General features: G+C 28.7%; 2 protein-coding genes across 13 annotated transcripts; both read right to left on the minus strand.

Annotated features, from left to right (window-relative positions):
* Positions 1-16: 16 nt before the first annotated feature.
* Positions 17-14122, minus strand: LOC149876065 (cGMP-specific 3',5'-cyclic phosphodiesterase-like). Of its 12 annotated transcripts, none has more exons than XR_016448926.1 (24): positions 13402-14097; positions 12196-12285; positions 12028-12096; positions 11753-11842; positions 11523-11672; positions 11097-11155; positions 9384-9419; positions 9223-9280; positions 9068-9124; positions 8770-8845; positions 8575-8642; positions 8255-8347; positions 6663-6713; positions 6442-6588; positions 6191-6298; positions 5930-6039; positions 5699-5786; positions 2139-2239; positions 1882-1959; positions 1579-1717; positions 991-1065; positions 823-906; positions 422-512; positions 17-287 (listed from the first exon to the last, which is right to left on the minus strand). XR_016448926.1 is itself a non-coding variant. In XM_090075787.1 (24 exons), the coding sequence occupies exons 1-24, from the start codon at positions 14023-14025 to the stop codon at positions 160-162; spliced, it is 2595 nt and encodes an 864-aa protein (XP_089931913.1). In that variant the 5' UTR covers positions 14026-14122; the 3' UTR covers positions 17-159. The 12 variants fall into 12 exon arrangements, 4 of the variants coding, with proteins under 4 accessions (XP_089931913.1, XP_089931916.1, XP_089931915.1 ...); XM_090075787.1 differs by having other exon boundaries at positions 1654-1717; positions 13402-14122; XM_090075790.1 differs by having other exon boundaries at positions 1654-1717; positions 11077-11155; positions 13402-14046.
* Positions 14123-18197: 4075 nt separating this feature from the next.
* LOC149876066 (uncharacterized) lies at positions 18198-24140 on the minus strand. The gene is made up of 8 exons (XM_090075800.1): positions 23929-24140; positions 23546-23845; positions 22693-23314; positions 22352-22498; positions 19842-22232; positions 19604-19762; positions 19156-19428; positions 18198-19074 (listed from the first exon to the last, which is right to left on the minus strand). The coding sequence occupies exons 1-8, from the start codon at positions 24106-24108 to the stop codon at positions 18329-18331; spliced, it is 4818 nt and encodes a 1605-aa protein (XP_089931926.1). The 5' UTR covers positions 24109-24140; the 3' UTR covers positions 18198-18328.
* Between the last annotated feature and the right edge of the window lie 208 nt (positions 24141-24348).

Consider the following 24348-nt stretch of genomic DNA (forward strand, 5'->3'; position numbering starts at 1 on the left):
AAAAAAGAAGATCAACTAAGTTAAAAAACTTTTAATTTTTCGTAAGTAAAGTATAAAAACTGTCTACATTTGTAGATGACACAAATATTCAAATTGCATTATTTACAAAATATAAAGATTTATTTACAACTAAGATGCTTGATAAATTATTAAACAGAACTATATAATGGAGCAGGTCTTTGATTTTTTAGCATCCAAAAACATAACTTTCTTGTGTGCAGAAGTGTTAACTTTTTCAATATCGGTTCCATTGAAAAAAAACACTGATTCTTTCAGAGACTTGGGAACTTAGGAATGAATAAATTGGGAATTGATAAATAATACATAACTATTAAAAGTTAAACTATTTTATCGAACAGTTCATATTGTGAATTTTTTTTAAATGCCAATGATTAATAGAAATATGCAACAACAATATTACCATATATCTCTGCAATACTTTCCCAATTTTTGCGGTTATTTAAAACTCCATCGTAAAGTGGTTTTAACAAAGGATTGATATCATAGAAAACCTATATATATACATATATATATATATACATATATATATATATACATACATACATACATACATACATACATACATACATACATACATACATACATACATACATACATACATACATACATACATACATACATAGACACACACATCTTAAAACGAGATTTAACCGTGATTTATTTACAATTATTTTGTTCAGAAAAAAACTAGGAATCATTAAGAAATCAAAAAAAGTTAAAACGAGTTTAACACGTAAAACACATGACCGCATAATCCAATAATCCTTTTTAAACAAACGGAAAAAATAAATATCAACTTGCTTTATATATGGGCATACAAACAAAATCTATGAATCCGACTTGCATTTTGGGTAAATCCCGATGCTTTCCGCGGTCCATCATTGGCTAAAATATTAGTAAAACAGCCAATAGTTTTCAAGAACTTTTACGGCAATTCAACTATAAAGTCATATAGAAGAGTGATCTTACAATGGGCTCTGTTGATAACTGGTTCCTTTCTTGATCACCTTGTTCAAAAAATTCATCAGCAACGAACTCAGCAACCTAATTTAAAAGTATAAGTAACTACTACAATTGCTTATAATTGATGATGATAATAATAATAATAATAATAATAATAATAATAATAATAATAATAATAATAATAATAATAATAATAATAATAATAATAATAATAATAATAATAATAACAATAATAATAATAATAATAACAATAATAATAATAATAATAATAGTAATAATAATAATAATAAAAATAATAATAATAATGATAATAATAATAATAATAATAATAATAATAATAATAATAATAATAATAATAACAATAATAATAATAATAATAACAATAATAATAATAATAATAGTAATAATAATAATAATAATAATAATAATAATAATAATAATAATAATAATAATAATAATAATAATAATAATAATAATAATAATAATAATAATAATAACAATAATAATAATAATAATAATAACAATAATAATAATAATAATAATAAAAATAATAATAATAATAATAATAAAAATAATAATAATAATAATAATAACTTGTTAGCTGCTTTGTCCACATGCAAGCATAAGCAAACATAGCTACACAAAATGTAAAGGCCACACAATTCTCACCCTCCTCTGAATTTCCCATGGTTTAGTAATTGCAGCTACATCACATGCCGTCATCATCATACCTCTAAAAAAGAAAAAAAGAAAAAAAAAGTTAAAGTATAACTTAAATGGTTGGAAATTTAACAAAACTAAGCCACCATTTTACTGTTTTTATTGCTTCCATTTTTAACAATTTTAAATTTAAATTGCATATTTGTATTTCCGAAATATTGCTGGCTTTGTGTATACCTGAGGATGCTTCGGTTTTCAAATACATTCCAGTTCACCTGCTGAGATTCAGCAAGCTTCGTAAAATCGCCGCGTTTTCTTTGAAGAAGAAAAAACTAAGTGTGTTACATTTCACTAAACTGTTTAAATAAAATTTTAAATAACTAAATCTTTCTAAACTAATTGATTGTCAAGTAATTAACTGTGCTACTATTTCCTGAAAAAGCTTAGTGCAAAAAATATTAATGTAGCGAGTATTCATTGAAAACAATGTTCACTTGAAATACAGTGCCAGATCTGTGGATATTATAGCATCTTCCAGCATTTTAATCGCCAATTTGTAATCAGCATGATTTAATGAGTCTAAGATCTCTGAACCCTGGAGAATGAATTAAAGCAAATATTGAAGGTTAATTTTTTAAAGTAAAAAATATTTCTAAGAGCAAGAGGGACTAGAATAAGAACTTTAGTGTCCTAAAAATCCATTTCATTTTATTCATTTGTTACAAACTTTTGATTATACTGGCCTGCGTCAAAAATGTTCCTAGAGTTTTCTTAGGTGATTCTCAATTAAATTTGCCTTCTAAATCCGAATCTGGGATTTAAATTTGTCAATCAGGTCTAGTTTTTAAGATACTGACTTAGGGCTCTATACCACATATAACAACTGGGTGTCCATTTTATTGCAATTCCCAGGTGACAGTTGTGTATTAGTATATCTATAAACAGTATCTAAAGTATATTTATAAAGTTTTCTTTATCATTGTCAATTTTTTTAGAGGCTAAGGCTAATTTATGAGATAAATAAAATTTATTTCATAAAAATTAATAGAAAATGTAAAAACAGTCCCAACAGATTCTGCTATGTGTGTGGATAAGGTAACTTTTAGTGATTAGCAATGCACCATAACTACGCTAGTAAAGTCCGTTTACAGTGCATATTTCAGAATAAGGCTTGGTGATCAAGACAAAAGCTTTGCCCTATATATATGCTACAAAGCCTGTGTCATAGCCTTAAGCGCTGGAATGAGGGCACATCAAACTGTATATCCATTTGGTGTACTGATGGTATGGAGAGAAGGCAAGGACCATACTACAAACTGCTATTTTGTATGAACAATCTTCAAGGTAAGATAATTTCTTAAAAGAACAATATTTAACTAATCTAAAAATATTTTTTTTACAGTCTAATGAAGTTTGAATTGTTTATAAAAATTGTGTTAAAATTCAACAAAAAAATTCTTTAAATTATATAGAAAAGTGAAAATAAATATGTGAATTTTTTCAGGTGTCAATAAGAAAAACAAACACATGGTGGTCTATCCTGATATTCTTTCTGCCATTAAACCAGTGCCACATGGTTCAGGAGTTCCAGTTCCTTCTCCACCTGAGAAAAGCGAACTAGAAAAGGATATGGAAGGTGTAAAAGTGGAAGACACTGACATATCTAAGACATATGAGCCAACGTCTAGCATGACTTTGCCAAGACCACTCACTCTAAGTCAATTAAATGACTTGACCAGAGATCTTTGTCTTTCTAAAGAAAATGCACAACTTCTTGGTTCCCGTCTTAATGAGAGTAATCTCCTCTCCAAAGAAACTACCTTATGTTGGTATAGAAACAGAGAAAAAAAGTTTTGAAGGTTCTTTGAAGTTGATTCTTCTAGCTCGTTGGCTTATTGCAATGTTGTAAAAGGCTTAATAGAGGCACTTGGCATTCCTTACCAACCAAGAGAATGGAGGCTTTTTATTGATTCTTCTAGTAGAAGCCTAAAGGCAGTACTCAAACACATTGGCAATAAAATGGCATCTGTACCTATTGGACATTCAGTTCAGTTGACAGAAAGCTACAAGAACATGAAAACATTGATTGATGCAATCAAGTACTCCAACCACAATTGGCTAATATGTGGTGACCTTAAGGTAAAATACTTGTTAAATTTTCGTGTCAATATAAAGCTTTCCTTTGAAAATACTTTAGCACCTGTAGGTAATTTTTTAGAAAGAAAAATATATTTTAACTTACTAAGATTTGATTTTTTATGAATAAATCTTTTCTTTTCGGGTTGTGTGCTTTCTACTTGGGATGCAAGGGGGGTACACAAAATACCCTTGCTTCTTATACCTATGGGATAGTAGGGCAGATAGTCTTCACTATAAGCAGAAAGACTGACCATCTTGGAAGGCATTCACAATCGGCAGCTGCAACGTGATAGCTGAACCACTAGTCCATCCAGAAAATGCTTTACTTCCTCCTCTCCATATCAAACTTGGTTTGATGAAAAACTTTGTAAAAGCACTGAATAAAGAAGGCCTAGCTTTTAAGTATCTTTGAAAAAGTTCCCACAGATCAGTGATGCCAAACTACATGCAGGTATATTTGACGAAGCCAAAATTAGAACTTTTTTAAAGGACAAAGATTTTGATATCAAAATAGTAGGTATTGAACGAGATGCATGGCGAACATTCAGCACAGTAATTGAAGGATTTCTGGGAAATAAAAGAAGCTCTGAATATGTTTCCCATGTCAATGAGCTTATAAAAACCTTCGAAAAACTGGGAGCTTGCATGTCAATAAAAATGCATTTTCTCCAGTAACAACTTGACTATCTTCCTGAAAACTGTAGAGATTACAGTGAGGAACAGGGTGAGAGATTCCACAAGGATATAAAAACGCTGGAGACCAGATATTATTGTTGGTGTTTTAAATGCAACGAACCAATAACTCTTCACAAACAGAAGGCATCAAGGACTTCTTTCCTCAGGAAATAGATTTTTTTTTTTTTACAATATTCCATTACTTCACAAGTTGTTTTTAAGTTTAAAGTTAATAAAGGAGTTAAACTTTCAGTTCACAGATAATTATTGCAATGTATTACATTTTTTTCAGTTCACAAATAATTATTGCAATGTATTACATTACTATAATGAAAATGAGAGATTTCTTGAAAATTATGTTTTTCTCAAAAAAATAGGTGTGCTGTTTTTCAATAACCTGACCTGATTGAGCAAAATGAATGTCATATTTGGGTTTAAGAGGCAAATTTCATTAGGAATTACCTAAGAAACCCCCAGGAACAGAAAATCTTTTTTCAAACGCAGCCCTGTGTTATTGTAAGTAAAAGTTATGTAAAAATCAAGGAACTGATGTCTCTAAAATACAGAAATAATCATGATCATAATTATGATCATTATGATTACATGACCATTTTTATTATGACAATCATCATCATCATCATCATCATCATCATCATCATCATCATCATCATCATCATCATCATCATCATCATCATCATACATCATCATCATCATCATCATCATCATCATCATCATCATCATCATCATCATCATCATCATCATCATCATCATCATCATCATCATCATCATCATCATCATCATCATCATCATCATCATCATCATCATCATCATCATCATCATCATCATCGTCATGATTATCATTACAATAATCATGATCATCAGATACAGCAGTCACATTAACATCATCCTCTTCATCATAATCAATTATGATCATGATTACAAAATCATCAAAACTATGATTACAACTATCAGGATCATAACCATAATAATTATCATTGCAATCATCAAGATGATGATCACTATCATGACATAATTGCCATGATGCCCATTATTATTGTGATTGTTATTATCAATTTAATTGTGATTATAACATAATAGTAATTACTATGATAGTTTTAATCCTCATCAGCATTATGATTATTATGATGATATTAATCATGATCATGATTATCAATTATTACCAAATTCAATAGATCATAGTGATTATGATCAACAAAAATAAGTCAACATGAAAACTAACATCAGTGCTAAGTATCATAAGTGAATGATCAAAATGATGTCGCTCCATAGTAGATGTCCCATAAAGAGCTGCTATAGGTGATTGAGTCCTAAAAAAACCCAAAAGATTTTCAAAATAAGTTTAAAAAAATATCAAAAGCTTTGAAAGAATCAGCATCAAAACTATTTTCTGTTAATTAAAACAGCAGCAACTAAACTTTGTTGCTTCAAAATTATTAGTAAAGAAAAGTACTTTAGCTGAAAGTTGTTATTTGTTCCACGATGATCCAAATCATGACACAGACAAGCAACGAGAAGCACAAAAGATTCTAAATCAGTAAACCATGAAAACATTTGACCTGTCTAAGAAGAAGAAAAAATTTATTTGGTAATTCTTATTGAAAATCCTAGAGAACATTATTGAAAGTAAACCCTAAGGAATAATTAAGAAAGCTTACTAGAACATTCCAGAAAAAAACATTGCCAGAAAATACTGAACTAAAACAATACTTACACCTAAAAGGGAAAACATGGTTTGCGCAACATTAAAAGCATGCCTCCAATTATGATAAGTAACATGACGATAGTTTTTCTTTACTGTCAACACAAACTTGCACATAGTCTAAAAGATATTTATTTGCAAACAATACAATATGAAATAAAAATCAATAAATACACAATAAAATGTCAGTTTTACTAATGTTGCTTTATTCAAAAACCTTCAAATCACAGTACTTAATGCTAATATAGTTGGTTATTGCTTACTTTATAAGGTATATTGAATGTCTTAAGAAAATTTTTTTCCATAAACATTCGCATAGTCATGAGACAGGTTTCTGTGTCTGTCATTAAAATGTCATCAAAACCAAATGAATTCAGATGAAATTTTTCAGCTGGAGGAACATCCAAAATCTATAAAAAATAACTTAAAATCTAATCATTCAAGTCTTTTTTCTTTTTTTAAAGAGTGTTTAAGCAAAACTCACAGCAAACTCTTCGACACCTTCAGCAGGCTCAGCAGCATGATATTGAAGAATCTAGTAAAAAAAGATTTTGACATTTTTTAGTTTTGGAATATCAATTTGACGATAAAGTTTTCTGAGTTTTCTGAAAACCATGAAATTTTGATCACTAGAAGACTCAGAGGTCTTTCTTTTGATTGCAAGTAACTATCATAAAGTCTATTAGTGTTGCCACTTACAGCATGTAATTACAAATTTTGTAAAAAATTCATTTTTTTGATGAATAATAAAACTGGAAATAGATTGGAAATGTAAAGCAGGAGAAATAAATTCATTAAAGGATACACTTTTATGAGGATGCCAAGACTTTTGTTTCAGGTAACAAATCTGGTGAGCTGTGAAGTCAAAACGCTATTGATCAGTGTTTTGAAAATTTTTGTTTGAGGTCTTCATTGGATTTTCATAATTTTTTACAGCTTTAGTATTTTGTTTGCCTCTCACAAAAATAGCACATACATAATAGCTGGTTTCTAGTTATCATACTTAAATAAATTTCTGAGATGTTGTAGGACTCACCTAAAGTAACATCATTTAAATTGTCTAACTTTGTAAAACTGTTTCTACAGTTTAAAGAGATTGCTTTGGGAAAAAAGTTCTCAGATAGGTCAATACCCACCATGAAATGAATTTTGATTCTTTCAAGAACAACACTCTTTAATCTTAATTAAACTTTTCATGAAACAAATTAGAAACACTTGTTACTATTTCCAGTCTTACTTCTTGTTATTATTTTAGTAAAACATTTAGGAAAACATAAAGTTTATCAAAAACAATATTTTTCCATTGAAATCTTTTTCTTCTAATAAATCACAAAATTAGATTTAATTTAATTAAATCAAATTGATTAAAAAAGTAAAAAAAATTAAACTAATAACAATATATTAATGCAATATGAAATTAGTAATTGCATAACAAATTATACATAAAGCATATATGTAATGCATTATGCATTTTGCAATTACATAATTAACAATACATTAATGTTTCATTGTTAGTGAAAACATCAAACAAGCATAACTCAAAAAGCATTAATAAAATATTTGGATTATGACAGATAATCTAAGGCTACATATCTCCATGCCACTTTGGAGTATTTGGAAATGTGGGTTAATTGTGGAGATAACTTGAATTGTTGCACCTAAAACTCCTCTTACTAAATTTAAAAATGGAGTTGTAAAGGACTAACAAAATAACTTAGTTTACTAGGAATATCTGATCATAAATTTAATTGAAATAAATGAAGATGGAGACCAGATTAGAATGATCTTTTTACTTCAACACAATAATTGCAAGTATTTAACTATTAAAAAAAATAGCAGAACTAACACTTTTGTGTCATGATAGCACATTTTTCTGACACCCAAGATAATAATTACTTTAATGATGAAAGGTATACAAAAAATATATAAAACAAAGAAATAATAATAAGCATAATAATATTTTTATACTACAAATTTTGAATTTATTCATAACTTCTCCATTCAACATCTTATTTTTAGTGTAAATCAAAGTAAATTTTATTCACTAAATATTATTAGCAAATATATAAATTATACCTCAGTGTTGACTTTCTGTCTAGCTATTAATGTAGTTGCTTTCTCATACATTTGTGTATTATGGAGACCAAGCCCACAAAATATCACAAACCCCTAAGTTGAAGTAAAAAATTTTAAACTTGATAATCCAAAAATATTGATTACTCATAATTTTTCACTATTGTTTATAGATGCCACAATCATTAACATTTTTACTATATTTTATTATCCTATTTATAAAGGTATTAAAAAACAACTTTAAAATATAATGTATTATGTTCAGTAGTGAATTACTATAATTTGTTTATTTTCATTAAAAATTAATGTATTTGTGCTTATACCTCAAATAAAGTTTCATCATTTTCATCAAAAGAAAAGGAGCCAATTTTATTCAATAACTGAGCAACTCCTAGAAATTTGAAATTTAAAAATGTTGATAAAAATTAAAATTTTATTTAAAGTTAAATTAATTTAACTATAATGTTATTGCTGTGATTCACAGAAAAATTTAATTAATAAGATCTAGTCTTATTTACCTATAACTTCATGATGATTATTAAATATTGGACAACAAAGCATGCATTTTGGTTTAAATTCTGAAATTTCCAAAATCTAAAATAAAAGTGAAGTATTTAATAATCAGCTTAATGTATAAATTCAATATTATTATTATCTGCATTTAGGATAAAGAGAGAAAAAACTTGGTGCAACTTTTAAACTTTTTGATTCATTAGAATTTCATTAGTTTAGCATTAGATTTTGAACATAAGATATTTAATCTTCTAAAGAAAATTATAGAAACAAATGAAATTTTTAGACAAAAGATTAACTTGCATCTTGAGTTTTATTTGCTGGTACATCACACTTTGAGAAGTTATCAATGTTCAAGCACTAAATACAAAAAAAAAAGAATTCATAAAAACTATTGACTGGAAACTCCTTTAAAAAACCTGTTAAAACAAAACTTTAGTGGTAAACATAATTGCTACCTTTCCATTTTTTGCAGCAAGCATTGCAAATCCAGCATAAACTTTTCTTTCTTTTGTGCTAAAACACACTCACATTAAAAGAGCAAAAACAAACAAAATTCAAGTAGTAACGAGCTATTAACATATTTAAAAAAAATGCTCATGATAAATAAACAAAAGACCTTGCTTCAGCAATATCTTTCCAGTATTCTTTGGATCTAAACAGAAACAAAATTGATTTTAGATCTGAAACAAGGTGAAGACTCTAATGCAGAAAAAAGACTCTAAACCAATAAAACATCTAATAATACATAATATTTCAAAAATATGATTAAGTAAACCAAAAAATCATGTTCAAGAAAAATAAGTTTAAAAAATTACTTAAGCATACTTTTGTCTGTATTTGAAGTAATCATAAAATGTTAAATTTTAGTATACTGTTAAATTATTGTTATCATTATGACTAACTTGCTTGGTATAACATTTACATTTGAAGATTTCTAAGGAGATGTTACAAAAATAAGGTAAATGATTCCTGAGCATTTAAATTACTAAGAATACCATTTTTAATAAAAAAAATCACATAGGAAAATAGTGTGTCACAAACAAATAAAAACAAATAAGAGAAATAAAAAAGGTTAAAAACCTTTTTTTCATTTCTCTTAATCTCTAGATATGTAAATAATGTGTGTATAAATATTAGGCTGTAATACATGTTAAGTGGGTTTGTAAATTTTTTTTTTTAATTAAAATGTCTTCTCCAAAAGTAATAGTTTACAACAATGGAGTTCACAGTTACTCAACTTTATGAAAAGTAATTGATCTTAATCCTGATTCATTGAACTGAACTTTCAGTCTTTTTACACAACAAGTAAATGCCCCAAAAAATAACAATGCTTCTCACTTTTTTTACAAACTGAGCAATATTATCCAGGAATTTCAATACTTTTATTAAACAAAATAATGGTGCAGAATGCATATCCATGTCTTCTTCTTTACATAATATATATATATATATATATATATATATATATATATATATATATATATATATATATATATATATATATATATATATATATATATATATATATATATATATATATATATATATATTATAAATATGCCTTATAATATTCTTTTTTTTGGCAGGTTATGATGGTGGTTTTAATAAAAATGTTCACCTGAATGGCTACAGATCAGCTAGAAAACTCTGCAAAAAAAGAACCAAATAATTCTATTATTGCAGAAATTATTGAGTCAAAAGTTAAAAGAGCTTACAAGCATGCATCCTTACCACATGTTTGAAAAATAATAATCAAAGCTAGTGTTTTCAAAGTGCATAAAAAGCATCAATGTGAATTAGCTAAAAACCACCTTTAATTTGCAACATGTCAATTAAACTCAATATTTATTCTTTGAGTTAAAATTAACTTTAATTGAGGAGGAAACCAAAACTAAATTAAAATTTTTATTTCCTCCTCAATTAAATTAAATTTTTATTCTTTTTGCAACATGATTCCTATTACACAAAGAACAAAAATTTAATTTAATTGAAGAGGGGTATCATCCATTTTTTATGAAACTTTAAATATACCTATGTACTTATTTTAGTAAGCACACATAGGTATATTTAAAATATATATACATAATTTATCATATATACATAATTTATATTTATACACATGTATTAAGGTAGTTAGTAAAAAAGTATGATTTTAAAATGTCTGCTCTTTGGAGCAGACATTTTAAAATCATACTTTTTTACTAACTACCTTAATACATGTGTATAAATATAAATTTTGTATATATGCATAGGCATCTGTTTAAACAAGTTTTCTGCATTTGCGTGTACAAAAGCATACCAACACTTACTTTTAAACGTGTGAACTTACATTTCAATAGGAGAAACTTTTTGATAGATTAAGTCAAATACTTCAGCAAACTGTATTGACTAAATTTAAATTCAAGTGAAAACTAGTAAATAAAAAGTTTTATCACAAGAATTTAAAAAATTCAGAGAAATTTTTAAAACAAAAAACAAAAAAAAAACAAAACAAACCATCTTAAGTAGTAAGGTCATTAATTAAAATGCCTAATAAAAGCTTTAAAATAATAAGGCTGATGTATGTAAGTAAGACAAAAGGAAACAATTAAACACTAGTTTAAAAATCATCTGCTTTTATTTAAATTAAATAAATTAATAAATTTAAAAGAAAGGTAAAGTGCTTTAACTAATAGAAACTTTCAAAAAACTGATGTTTGGGAATGTTTACAAATTTTTTATAAAAATTCTACCAACTTGATGAAACTTCTCTTACATCTGAATCCTCAGGTTTATTTTTGTCAATTATATAAACTGTGCATCTTTCACACTTAAGTGCATCTTGAACCTGAGTCATAATCCTGCGGACTAGCACATCCAAAATTTCTGTATCTTCAAATATACTTTTGGCTAGATTAAGTAACACCTTCAAATCAAGTTAAAATAAATAAATAAACTTTCAATTAAAATAAATAATTTAACTTTCAGTTTTAAAAACTGGTTTACCTGGTTTCTATTATGCTCTTGAAGTGATAAATCAAACAACTGCGCATTTGTTAAACCAATTCCGCAAAAAGTTAAGTAATTTTTAAAGACCTAGCAAAAAAAATTTTTTTTTAAATCATCATCATCATCATCATCATCATCATCATCATCATCATCATCATCATCATCATCATCATCATCATCATCATCATCATCATCATCATCATCATCATCATCATCATCATCATCATCATCATCATCATCATCATCATCATCATCATCATCATCATCATTACCTCCTCATCTTTTTTGGTAAAAACAGGATCTTTTTCCTTCTTATTAATAATTTGAGCAACACCGACAACCTAAAATTTTCAACTGCAAATTATTATTCAAATAATACTTTTTGAAAAAGTATTTTCAAGTTTTTATAATAGAATCTACTTAAACCAATATGATGAAACCTTGTTATCTTGATTTTTTATAGGCATACACAAGATGCTGTTGGTTTTATAGCCAGTATCTTTATCAATAGATGGATTAAATCTCGGATCCTGAAAAATGCATATAAAAATTTAATGCTGAAATGGTTATATTTGAGTAAAAGAGGACCTTTAATGAGTTTAATGAAGAACAAACAAAAATCATATTATGTATGTATTAGGGGTGTTCAGAAAAAAAAACATTTTCAAATCTAAAAAACCAAACCCTTTAGATTTGAAGCAAATACGTTTAAACTCACTCTCAAAAAATTTCAGCACCATTCAATCACTCTTTCCTTTCCCTGAAAGCACATGTTTGGGAAAAAAAGACCTCAAAATGACCAAAAATGGTACACTTTAAGGGTCTTGAGGGCAAGGCATACAAATATTTTTAAAAAATTTATCTTCTAGGGTACATATCAATATCAGGACTTAATAAAATGGTATGTTTTTTTATAATTTTTTTAATAAAATGGTATGTTTTAGAATAAAAATGGTATGTTTTTTTCCCCACCTAAGAAATAGTAAAATTTGCATGTTAAATCGGCTCAAAATTGTTTATTATGCAGTTTGGCGTTGCTTTTATAAACTTTTCAAAAATTAAATTCAAACATGGTTATTTAGATTCATACTAAAGTTTACAAATTAGTATATAAATTTTTAGCAGAGCCTCTTTTTTCTACAAAATCTTACTTATCTGCAATCTAAACTGCCTAAAACCACCAAAAGATTAATTTTATTACATCATCAAAACTTTGAAAGATGTGTAGAACCAGACTGTAATTAAGCCTTAGCTAAGGTTAAGGAACCCTGGATAAAAGCAGGGTTTGATGTTGTTAGTGACACTCCATCAAAAAAAAAAATTAACAAAACTAGGCAAGCAGTATGCTTGTAGGCAGCAGAGAGTAACAGTATACATAAACAAACATGCATCCATACATACAAACATGCATGCATGCATGCATGCATGCATGTTTGTATGTATGTATGTATGGATGCATGCATGCATGTCTGTATGTATGTATGTATGTATGTATGTATGTATGTATGTATGTATGTATGTATGTATGTATGTATGTATGTATGTATGTATGTATGTATGTATGTATGTATGTATGTATGTATGTATGTATGTATGTATGTATGTATGTATGTATGTATGTATAAAAGAAAGAAAATTTTTAAAACCTTGTATGCATCTGGAATATTTATCAATTCACCAGTTGCTGCCACATGTCCTGCGATTCCAACTCCTATGGGAATAACAATAGCTTCTTCACGAGACTTGACTGACTGTTCTAACGTTGAAAATGCAGTCACGTCAAAAAGACGAGAGATAAGATATTTTCTCTCTCGATGACCTTTGACAAGAAATAAAGATGATCTGTCACAATTGGTTAGTAGGCAAACATTTACTAGTATTTTATGCGAAAGAGAGTCGACGTCCAATTCATGAGCAATGTCACGAATTAATTCCATTAGTAAATCTTTTTCGCTCAGCTGTAAAAGTTCTTGAAATGTTTTTTTTTTCTTAACACTTTTTAGCTCAATTTCCCCTTGTTCTTCGGTGCCTTTTAAAATTTTCTCAAGAGTAGATGGATATAGGGGTTTGAGAGCAAATTCAGAAGTAGATCCAGATTGAACAGTCTTGACTTCAGGGAAGTTTAAAAGATGTGAACGTTGCATGACCCATTCTTCTACCATTTTCCCTGAAGCATGTTCTAAAAAGTATTGCTTCGTGAAATCAGGGTTATTATTTAAAATTTCAGTTATATGTTTAAAATCAGGCATTGTTTCGGAGACCTCAGCCATGATTTAATAATTTTTTTTATTAGTTTATGCATCAAGCTATCATTTTGATGTAAGCGTTTCCATGGAGGTATTTAAAAAAAAAAAAAAAAAAAAAAAAAAAAAGATCCGTACGGTATGTACGGAATTTAATATTTTGTTTTTTCAGCTTCAAATTTGAATTTCTTAACACAAAAAATTTCATTTTAATATACAACATAAATATATTATATTATAATTCAAAATAGATATCACTATTTTAAAGCTAGAGCTAGTTTTAAAATTCTTTAAAAGCTAGCTTTCTCTATAAAAAAAAAAAACGTTCAAATTTGGAACAATAAAAGCATATAAAAAATATTCCATGTTAATATATACACAAATCAGTGTCAGAGAAAAGAATACGGTCACAAAGAATGAAAAAAATCTTTTGAGGCGCTGTTTTCTATAATTGGTGCTGAGAAAAGCTTGGAAATGTTTGATAGGTTTAAAAAAAAATGTTTTTGAATTGATGGCAGCGGATGATGAATGTCATTCTAAAATGGGTTGCATCCATTAAGCTACATGAAATCTACTGCTACTTGGACTGGCTAAAAGGATTCATCAAAAGCCATAAAAGTTGAAAGGAAACTAAACCTTGAAAAAAAAAGAGAAACCGAACCTTGAAAAAAAAAAAAAAGAAACAAGACTTAAAATAGCTTCTGTATGTTACAATAGAAAACTATATATAATTAAGATAATTTATGTTATTTCTTAAAAATAAAGTTGGTACTCCTAAATTCGACTTAATCAGTAAGAAATTTTAAATGCATGCATTTTGGGGAAAGTAACAATTTTGAGGACCCATTACAAAAAGTAATTCCAAAAAATTCATTTCTCATCCCACCCTACTATATAATTCAATATCGACTTCGTATCAAAAAAAGTAAAAAAAAAAAAGTTATTTTGTTTAAAGCCTTTAAGAGCTAGTCGATTAAAGTCGTTAAAGAAGTTTTTTTCGTGCGACAAAAGTTTATAATCAAACAAAATATGTATGAATATAAACTCGTCGCAACAAAGACTTTTTCTTTTTTAAACTCATAAAGAATTCTATTTTAACAAACTTTAGAAAACCCGTTTTTTCTCTTAAAAAAACTGATATGAAAGCTTGTACTTCTACTTTTATTATTAAACGAAAATCCAAACGCCGATGCTCCGATGTTGGATACTTCAAAATACAACTTTTATTGTGGGGTAATTAATTTTATGAAATAACATAATTAAAAATAAAGAAAGCAATCAAAATAAACCAGCGAACAGCTATCTACTAGAAAAGTTACATGAATTTTTAGTAATAACAAAAAAAGGAAAAAGAAAGGGAAAAAAAAAAAGAAAAAGATTTTCAATTTTATAAATTTGTCCAGGTCAGAGAGGCAAAGTTTTCAGTGTTTTGCTATAAATACAAATAACTTTGATAAAAATACAAATAGCTTTTGGTTTGAGTAAAATTCATGTTTTCTACTGAATATACAGTAGAATATACTGTGGAATTTTCTATGAGTATTAATGTTTTCCAATTACCTTAAAAGTTAATCTAAGTCCAATATCTTGAAAATGCTTAGCATTTTCAAGATATCAAGTTTAGATTAATTTTTAAGGTAATTGGAAAAATATCTTCTTAAAGTTCATTAACCCTTTTATAACATTAAAATCAAATATAAATTTAAAAAGTTTTTAAAAAATTTAAAAAACAAAAAAAAAATAAATTTAAAAAGAGTTGAACTTGTAATTGAACGAAAGACGAAACTGCGAAAAAACGAATGAAGCAAAAACAAGATTTCTTTTTTTAACTGGAGCTCTTTGATTTAAAGAAAGTAGAAAGTCTGTTCACTATGGAAGCAAAGCGTTTGTATCTATTATCATAGCCCAGTATTTTTACGCCAAACTATTCACAATTCGCTCAAATAATACAGACTGATTTTCTCTTCTGCTTCTCTCCATACTTGAATGAGGAAAAGAAAAATTCTTGAGATCAATTTTATCATCATTTACTTTGCTGTCTTTAAGATTGTAGAAACCAAAGCTAATGATTTTCTGCTTGGCATCCCAGTTCTGTCTAGAATAGCTGTAACCTCAGGATCTGCCATAAAATTCTTAGAGAACTCTAATATAAAAATTTCAGATTTTCGTGGTTTCTTTGTTGTTTCCTGATAATCTTTATCATTTTTATCTTCGTTTTCCTGTACTAATTCATTGTTTTCGCTGTCATTTGTATTGATCATTTTATCCTGAATCTAGTTCATCATAAGTTTATCCCATTCTTTTTATTTTTTGCATGGTTTTCATATCCCTGTTTTCAAATCTTTAGTCTCTTTTTCCCATACTTATATTTCTCTCTGCCCTCTGGTCAATTTTAAAGTCTAAATCTTGATTTTTTTGCATCAGAATCTACAAGTTTGTTGAGGCTTAGTTCTTTCTCCTAATCTAAATAGGCTGTATTTTCTTACTCTTTCTGGGCATAGTTGTATAAAAATAATACCATAACTTTATCTAATAGTGGTTGAGCAAACAGACAAACAATCAAACAACAATCAAATAAACAATGAAAAACTGTCATTACTATTACTTTTTTTTTTTTTTTTATCAATATTATAAATTTAAATTAAAATAGAGCTGGTTTGTCAAAAGTAATCGTATTAAAGGGTTTTACTTTTCCAGTTCAAAGTACTTCTTACACTACTTTCTTATATTGTTTTTGTACACAACTTTCTGTACCAAGCCATAATTTCTCAAAATTTCGCAAAATTATCAATTTAAGTAATTAGCATGGGTTGTTAGTATTTTAAATTTACTCTATAACAGTCTCAGCTACCAGAGTGCAAATTTTAGTAGTCTTCATACTGGGATTGTTCTTTCCATAATAATCTCTGTAAAACATGTGCAGTTCTAACACTTAATCTTTATTAGGCAAGAGGTTAGTCCCCATACCATGTGTAATCCACTGTATAAATTCCTACTTTGAAACTGAATAAATTGATCCAATAATTGCTTTGTTGTAGGAGGCATTTTAAAGAGTTTGCTAATTTGTTTTATTTTCAAGTGAACTAAGTGCAAGTGAACTGTACTTAGTATTACTTAGTATTCACTTGAAACTGCGAAAAATCACAAAATTTATCAACTTTATATATAGTCAAAAATCAGTGTTTGTGGACTAATTTTTTATTTTCAAAATTCTAGATGATAGTAAAGGGGTACCACGAATTGTTTAAACCTTTTTTCAAAAACTCCCGGCCTCTCCTTTAAGAAAAAGCAACACGGCAAATATTTCCAATAGTGCTAAAAATCTAACAAATTCAACAGACTTTAGAAACCTTGAATTACCTTTTGAATTGTTATCATCTTATTACACGTCGGTACCATATGAAGGGCGGAACATTAGAATTTTTTTAAATGAGCTGTTTTTTTTTAAACACCCTAATGCTTTCCCAGAAGTCTTTTAAATGACTTTTCTTTTTTTACCTCTTACTGAACGGCATCTTTAACCAATTACACAACAAAGATAGTTTCTGTCTGAAATATGGTAATACTTGATTTGACAATCATTTGTGGATCACCATATTCATGAGCCTAAAAAACCCTCACTCTTCAGCTGTATTAAAAGGAAGATTATCCTCACTAGTGCCATTCCAAAATCAACTCATAAATAGTCGACTAATTAAATAAAATTGATTTTTAACAAATGCAACGCTCAATAAGGTTATTCTTTAGCCTTAAAGAACAGCTCCAGTAAACAGTCATTGTAATTATCAAAAGTTCTTTTTATTTATCTTGTTTTTTAACAAAGCTAATTTTTGTTTTTAATTTACCATTGCATAATTAACTTTCTAAATTGTCAATATATTAACATGAGGTTAACAATGTTCAGCTAGAGACTTTTAACTGAACGTTGTCAACGTGAACATTGTTAACGTGAAGTTAACTGAGTATTGTCAACGTGAACATTGTTAATGTAATTCAAGTTTTTAAAATTGTAAGAGACTTAAAAGAGGAGAACTAAACTTTTTAGTTAGAAAACATGAAAAAATTGATAAAGTTGATAAACCTTATAAAATTTATCGAGCTTCATACTTGTAATCGATATAGGCTAATCGAGGCTAAATTCTACAAACGGATAGTTTCCTAATTACATGTCCATTCTACGCACAATCAACACACAAATAAGTGATCAGAAAAAGATTTTTTTTTTCATTTAGAATTTAACAAATATGGAGTATAAACAATTAAGTTAATTAACAACTATAAATAAATAAATAAAATGTGTATTTAAAAAATTATCTTTTAAATATTTCGTTTAACATATGGGCTTCTGGTATTCTAGAGTATTACCTTCCATAACTGCTTTGTATATCATGAGTTCATTTTCGCCACCTGCAATTATGAATACACCATCCGTGGTGAAAATAACTTCCACATAAGATGCGCCGGTCGTTTCAATTGAACGGCAATTTCCAAAGCCCGATATTCCTTGCCATTCACATAGCCCAAGCCCTTCTAAAGAACTAGCATACCATATATAAGATTTTTGATTTATGTTCTCAATTTTTACAGAGGTAGCCGTATGTGATAATTTCTGATAAAACTCAAAGTATCCAGTGGCATTGTTTTGAATGTAAATACTGTTTTCATTTAAGGTATCTGAGCTAACTGAAAGAACCGTTTTTCCGTTTTTAAGTTGTCCGAAGCCGAGGATTTTGCCTTTTCCTACTCTAATGCGTTGCTTCTTTTTAAAAGATTGCGTCTCGTTCAGACTTAAAATATCTACATAATCAACGCCATTCTTCTCCCAGCTAACAACAATATTTGTCAAGTCTGAAAAATTCCATGTAATGCTATTTGGACTTAGATATGTATTTGATATTTGATCATATTGCCCGTATGTCTGTGTAAGATACAGAGAAACGTTATTTCTTACATTCAAAATGTCATTTAGTTCTGTGTTTGACGAATTTAGTGACTGAGAAGGTACAAATTTAGAAGAACTGACTGACCAAATAAAAATTTCTGGTTCATTCTTGCATTCTTCTATTAATTTTAGCCCTATATGAAATTAAAAGTTTAGGTGCTTGTAAGCAAAACTTGACAGCAAAAAATGTTTAAAAAATTCTACTTATATCTTACCCATATCTTCGTTAGCAATATAAACTGCAAACAAAGAATTGTGCTCAAAAAACTCGATTGATTTTGCATTTGTATAGATTGTCTGAATAACTTCACATTGCATGTTATAAGAACAACGTAGAATATAAGCAGCTCCACATCCTGATCCTGGAGCCCGAGCGATGGAAATAAAGACGTTATTTCCGCTAACCAATGAATCTATTTCCCCAATCATAGCATTTGTTAAACTTATCGTGTACTGTATTTCGAGACCGTTGAGAAAGGACCCAGAATCTAAAATTGTAGCAAAAGCATTTTTGTAATATTTCCTAATCATATTCTATTTAGTTAGCTATTTCATGTTTGTGTATCATCTTTGCATCTACATATGTTAAATGCAATTTGCAAACTACAAGACATACACCTTCCGAAATGTATTTCGAGACGAAGAAATGAAAATGTTACTAACTTGAAACCTGCATAAGATAAGAAGTGGATTGACAAGTTGCATTAGTAGCACCAATCAGGTTTTGCAATTCTGATTCAAGAAACGTACTTAAATCTTTGTTGTAGATTTTAGGCCGATTAACAAACATACCATTGATTGTTCCATTAACAACTAAATCCCCTTTAATATAAAGAGTAAAATTTTACAAATATAATTCGGAAAATTTGAACGATTTTTTACTCTAAGTAGTTATTTTTACCTGATATAGTTAGAGTTTCAAAAAACACCTGGTCATCAGAAATTAGTTGTATATCCTCTGAATTTACCATAAACGTTTGCTTTTCCATTTCTGTTATATTCACTCCGTTTACAACTCCGCTCGCTGTGTTTAAGTCACCTGCTACGTAAACATCGGTAAAGAATTTGTTGCCACTTATTGTACCTTTTTCATTTTTTAAGATTAAATCTACCGATGCGTCGATGTTATTAATTGTTGCGTTTTTTGGAAATAGAATGTCTTTCTTTGCTGTTACTGTAAGAAAAGCTTTATCTCCAAATACCTGCTGGTTTCCATTTAATGTCACTCTGTTTGCCTCTAAAGAATTTACGTTGATACCATCAACAAATCCACTTAAATTAAGATTTCCAGATGTCGTAAAGTTGTTAAATACTTTGTACCCGTACACACTTTGTTCTCCAAATGTCGTTAACATATCTTTGGTCAAATTTATGTTATTTAGTTTTCCACTCATTAACAGTTTAGCTAATAAGAGATCTCCGTTAAAGTGGTAATTACCGGTGAGAACCTGTTCTTTATCTAGTTTTACAGAAGCTTCGTTTAGTTCTGTAACATTTACTCCGTTTACAAGATTTTCAGTTATAATGTTGGTAGCTGAGAGATTAGCTGTGTTTATTTTGCTAGAAAATTTTTTGTGGTGGCAAATTTCTTGAGGTCCTGTTACAGTTAAACCGTCTAACACAAGTTCTGAGACGTTGACGCGATTTAAATGTGCATTGAATGAGACATCACCAAACGACACTTTCTCAAACTTCATTAAACCAAAGATAGCTTCATAACTTGAAAGATGTACAGATGAGTCAAAAAATGCTTTTAAATCCAAACCGTTAATATTTCCATTTACCGTTATGTTATTTTGGACAGAAAATCCGCTGCCAAAGTTGTATGTGGCAGATATATTTTGATCTCCGTCCAACCTTAATAAAAATTTGTCTATCTCAGTTAAATTAATATTATCAATTAAGCCATTCACTCTTATATCTTCCGCTTGTGCAGACAAAAAAAATTGTCGATAAACTGTTTGATTAGTTGACGTTAGAAGAATGTTGGAAGTGTTTACGCTGTTAAGATGGTCCGCATAAAGATTTTTTACAATAAGGTCGTTTTCAAATATTAAACTGCCGTTCAGATGAACTGATGCGGTGGATTTAACGGCTTTCTCAAGAAAGTCACGCAAATTTACACCATTAATTGTTGAATTATCAGAGAGTGTTATATTTTCAATGGTTAAATTATTTTGGGCAAGGACTTCTTTCAGTATAACTTGATTTCCTGCTTTCTTGAAGACCGTGTTATTTAGTTTCCGAAGATCGAATCCATTAATGGTCCCCGGAGTTGTAATAGGACTCTTAAACAGAACATCACTTTCAAATATTACAGAACCTTTGATTTCTTGTGCCTTTGAAATGCGAACAGAGTTGTTAACAAGATCCTCAAGATTGACTCCATTGATAAATCCAGCAACAGAAAGGTTTTGAAAACATGAAATTCCTCCCAAAAATACAAGACTTCCATTCACAGTTTGATTTCGATCTTTGTAGATAGCATCCTTTTCCATTTCAGAAAGATCGATACCATTCACTGTTTTGTTTACGATTACTATCCTAGTTAAAACCTTACCAAAAAATACCGAGGGTTCGGAAAACGATAAGTGACCCGTTACATTTTGGTATGTATTTAACGTGACGATATCATCAGGGATTGAAAGATTATTTAGCTTGGAGAAAGTTACGTTATTTTTGAAATAAATGTTATTTTGAAAATAAAGAGGTGCTGTTACTATCTCATCAGTATTATTTTTAACTGCATCGTCGAAAAAATGGGTAAAATTTTCATTATTTAGATTTGACAAAGATTTAAAATCGCCGCCTATGGTGACATTGAATGCAAACTCTTTGTTTCCAAGAATTGTCTGATTGGATGTTAAAAGAACAAAGTCGTCAAGAACTCGAAATCCATTCACATAACCATTAACACGGGTATTACCCAAAACGGATACATTTTCAAAGATAAACTGACTGGTCCAATTACCATCATCATTAACTAATACGAAATCTGCTTTCTGTAATTCAGTTGTTATGTTGTTTATCTTATGTGCATAAAGTTGCTTCTTAACTTTAGCGCCATTTGTAAATATTTTCTTACCACTTATTTGAACGCTAGAGTTTTTCAAAACAGAGTTCTTTCCCCAGTAGCTGATATTGACACCGTTGACTAAGCCAGTGACACTAGTGTTAGCCTCTATGGTAGGTGAAAAAAAAGTTTTAGTTCCAGTGATAATCTGATCCTCTCCTCGTGTCACTGCCTCTGTTGATAACTTTATTTCGTCTATTGTACCAGCAATAATATCACCTAAAAAAAAGAAAGAAAGAAAAGATAACTCTACAAACCTTTTATCGCTATGTGTTAAAAACTTCTTTTTTCTTTTAATTAATGTTATTTACAACAAAATTTTATCAATGTAACTAAACCTTTCACATTTACGTCCTGTTTAAAGGTTAAATTAGCGGTAATCGTTTGCTGCGTATTTGTGGTGAACACTTCACTCATGTTATAACCGTTTATGTCTTCAACGTGAATAGACTTCTTAACAACCACTTTCTTGAAGATGTTGCTTGCTGAGAAAGAAAGATAGAGATTAAAATGTTTTAAATTTTGGAATTTAATACAAGCTCGAGTGCTTTCTAGCATAGTTTTATACAGCTTTCTAATCCTTGAAATATTTCACCAAATAGGTAAAAAGAAATATTTGTATTTTCTGGAATAGCTTTAAATTTCTTGAATTTAGAAAGAGGCAGAGTGAAATACTTACACTGGATGATTTGGTCTCCCATAGATACGTCTATGTTTTCTTTTAGATTATCAAGACTAGCGTTATCCACTAAACCTTTTATTAAAAGATCAGAGTTCACTGTAAAACCATTTTGAAAACGCACGTTCTGGGTTATATTTTGGGCACTATGAACTGTCACTTTCTTACTATTAAAATCAGTGATATTTAGGCCATCAATCAGATCGTTAATGTAGACAGGTTTATTGAATTCTAAGTTATTGAAAGATTTGTAACCAGTTATTGTTTGATTTCCACTTTTCTTAAATAGATCATCAGGAATTACTAAACCGTTAAACTTAAAATTACTTAGATTAACGTTGGAAACAACAATGAGTTGGTCATAAAATGTCTTCGCACCAGTAATAGTTTGTTCTGAATTTGTAGTGAGGAAGTGGTCAATGGGTACATCATTTAATTTCCCGTTTAATGTAAGATTTCCTGTTACTGAAAAACTATTGAATGTAAAGCAACCAGTTATATTTTGGTCTGCTGATTTGCTAAATGAATTCTCCTTTAGGTCTGAGATATTGACACCATCAACATAACCTTTTACAAGGGTTGTATTAGAAGCGAGGTTCGTTAGTTTTATCTTACCAAAGGTCTAGACAAATAGGAAAACACAGAATTTGTTTACGAAAACAAACAGCGCTAAAAACACAATAACTAGACAGTTAGAGTAAATCCATTGAATTGGTAACATTAATAAATATAATAATAATAATAATAATAATAATAATAATAATAATAATAATAATAATAATAATAATAATAATAATAATAATAATAATAATAATAATAATAATAATAATAATAATAATAATAACAATTTTACTTTTGTCCCTGTAACTTTAGCATCTTGACTGATCAAAACAGCGTCGTTAAAACGCTTTTCTAATAACATGATTTTAGTTTTTTGTTCTTGCAACAATGTTTTTAGTCTTAATGCTTCTTTCTCTATCAATTCCACAGGATTGTTCGAAATGTTTTTACGATACAAAACTTCAGAGGCTGTAATTGTATCTGTAACAATAACTTGTTCGAGGTAGACTTTCGAAGTAATGTTTTGATCACCACTTTTAGTCATTATTTGGCCGACAACGTCTAAAAGCACTGAGGATAGGCTTGCTTTGATCTGAAAAAAACCAAAGGCAGGCTTATCGCTACAATAAATTTGTATATATTTTTAAGGAACACTTGAAGTAACACAAATCATACCTCCTCCATCTCTAATTCCATTTTTTCTAAAAGTTTCGAGATTATTTCAGGAATGGTTGATTTAAGACTTTGAACAGCAGTGCGTTGAAACTCTAGCTTAAAAATATTGTATCCAGACTGGGCATTTTTTTCATAGTTGGCAACAGCAAGATACGTGGAATTCTTCATCTTAAACGACATTACTGAGCGCACGTCGGGGATATAAGTACTGTTCCCTTGAAAAGGATTTAAACCTAGAAAAAGTTAGTTAATTTAAATTACATTAAGCTTGAATAACATGGTGGGTTGTTGAGAGCAAATTAGCCTGAAAGCTACTAATTTACCTTTAAACGTTAAGTTTCACTTTAGTAAAGATAAAATAGTAACACCGAATTGTAATTAAAAATCGATGATTATTTGAAAATGTAAATAATTGCTTAA

The sequence above is a fragment of the Hydra viridissima genome, unplaced genomic scaffold (genome assembly GCF_058129835.1).
Source record: "Hydra viridissima isolate aposymbiotic clone 2 unplaced genomic scaffold, HvirCarnegie_v1 scaffold_48, whole genome shotgun sequence".
Taxonomy (NCBI): Eukaryota; Metazoa; Cnidaria; class Hydrozoa; order Anthoathecata; family Hydridae; genus Hydra; species Hydra viridissima.

What these genes read in the sequence shown, in the direction of transcription:
- LOC149876065 (XM_090075787.1), bottom strand. Translation starts at nt 14,025, where the DNA reads ATGGCTGAGGTCTCCGAAACAATGCCTGATTTTAAACATATAACTGAA. An exon ending in AAAGATATTGCTGAAGCAAG is followed by an intron (nt 9,281 to 9,383) that starts GTCTTTTGTTTA and finishes AGTGTGTTTTAG; the next exon opens with CACAAAAGAAAGAAAAGTTT. An exon ending in TTGCTGCAAAAAATGGAAAG is followed by an intron (nt 9,125 to 9,222) that starts GTAGCAATTATG and finishes TTTTGTATTTAG; the next exon opens with TGCTTGAACATTGATAACTT.
- LOC149876066 (XM_090075800.1), bottom strand. Translation starts at nt 24,108, where the DNA reads ATGTCGTTTAAGATGAAGAATTCCACGTATCTTGCTGTTGCCAACTAT. An exon ending in TTATCTTATGCAGGTTTCAA is followed by an intron (nt 19,429 to 19,603) that starts GTTAGTAACATT and finishes CTACAATTTTAG; the next exon opens with ATTCTGGGTCCTTTCTCAAC. An exon ending in TATTGCTAACGAAGATATGG is followed by an intron (nt 19,075 to 19,155) that starts GTAAGATATAAG and finishes AATTTCATATAG; the next exon opens with GGCTAAAATTAATAGAAGAA.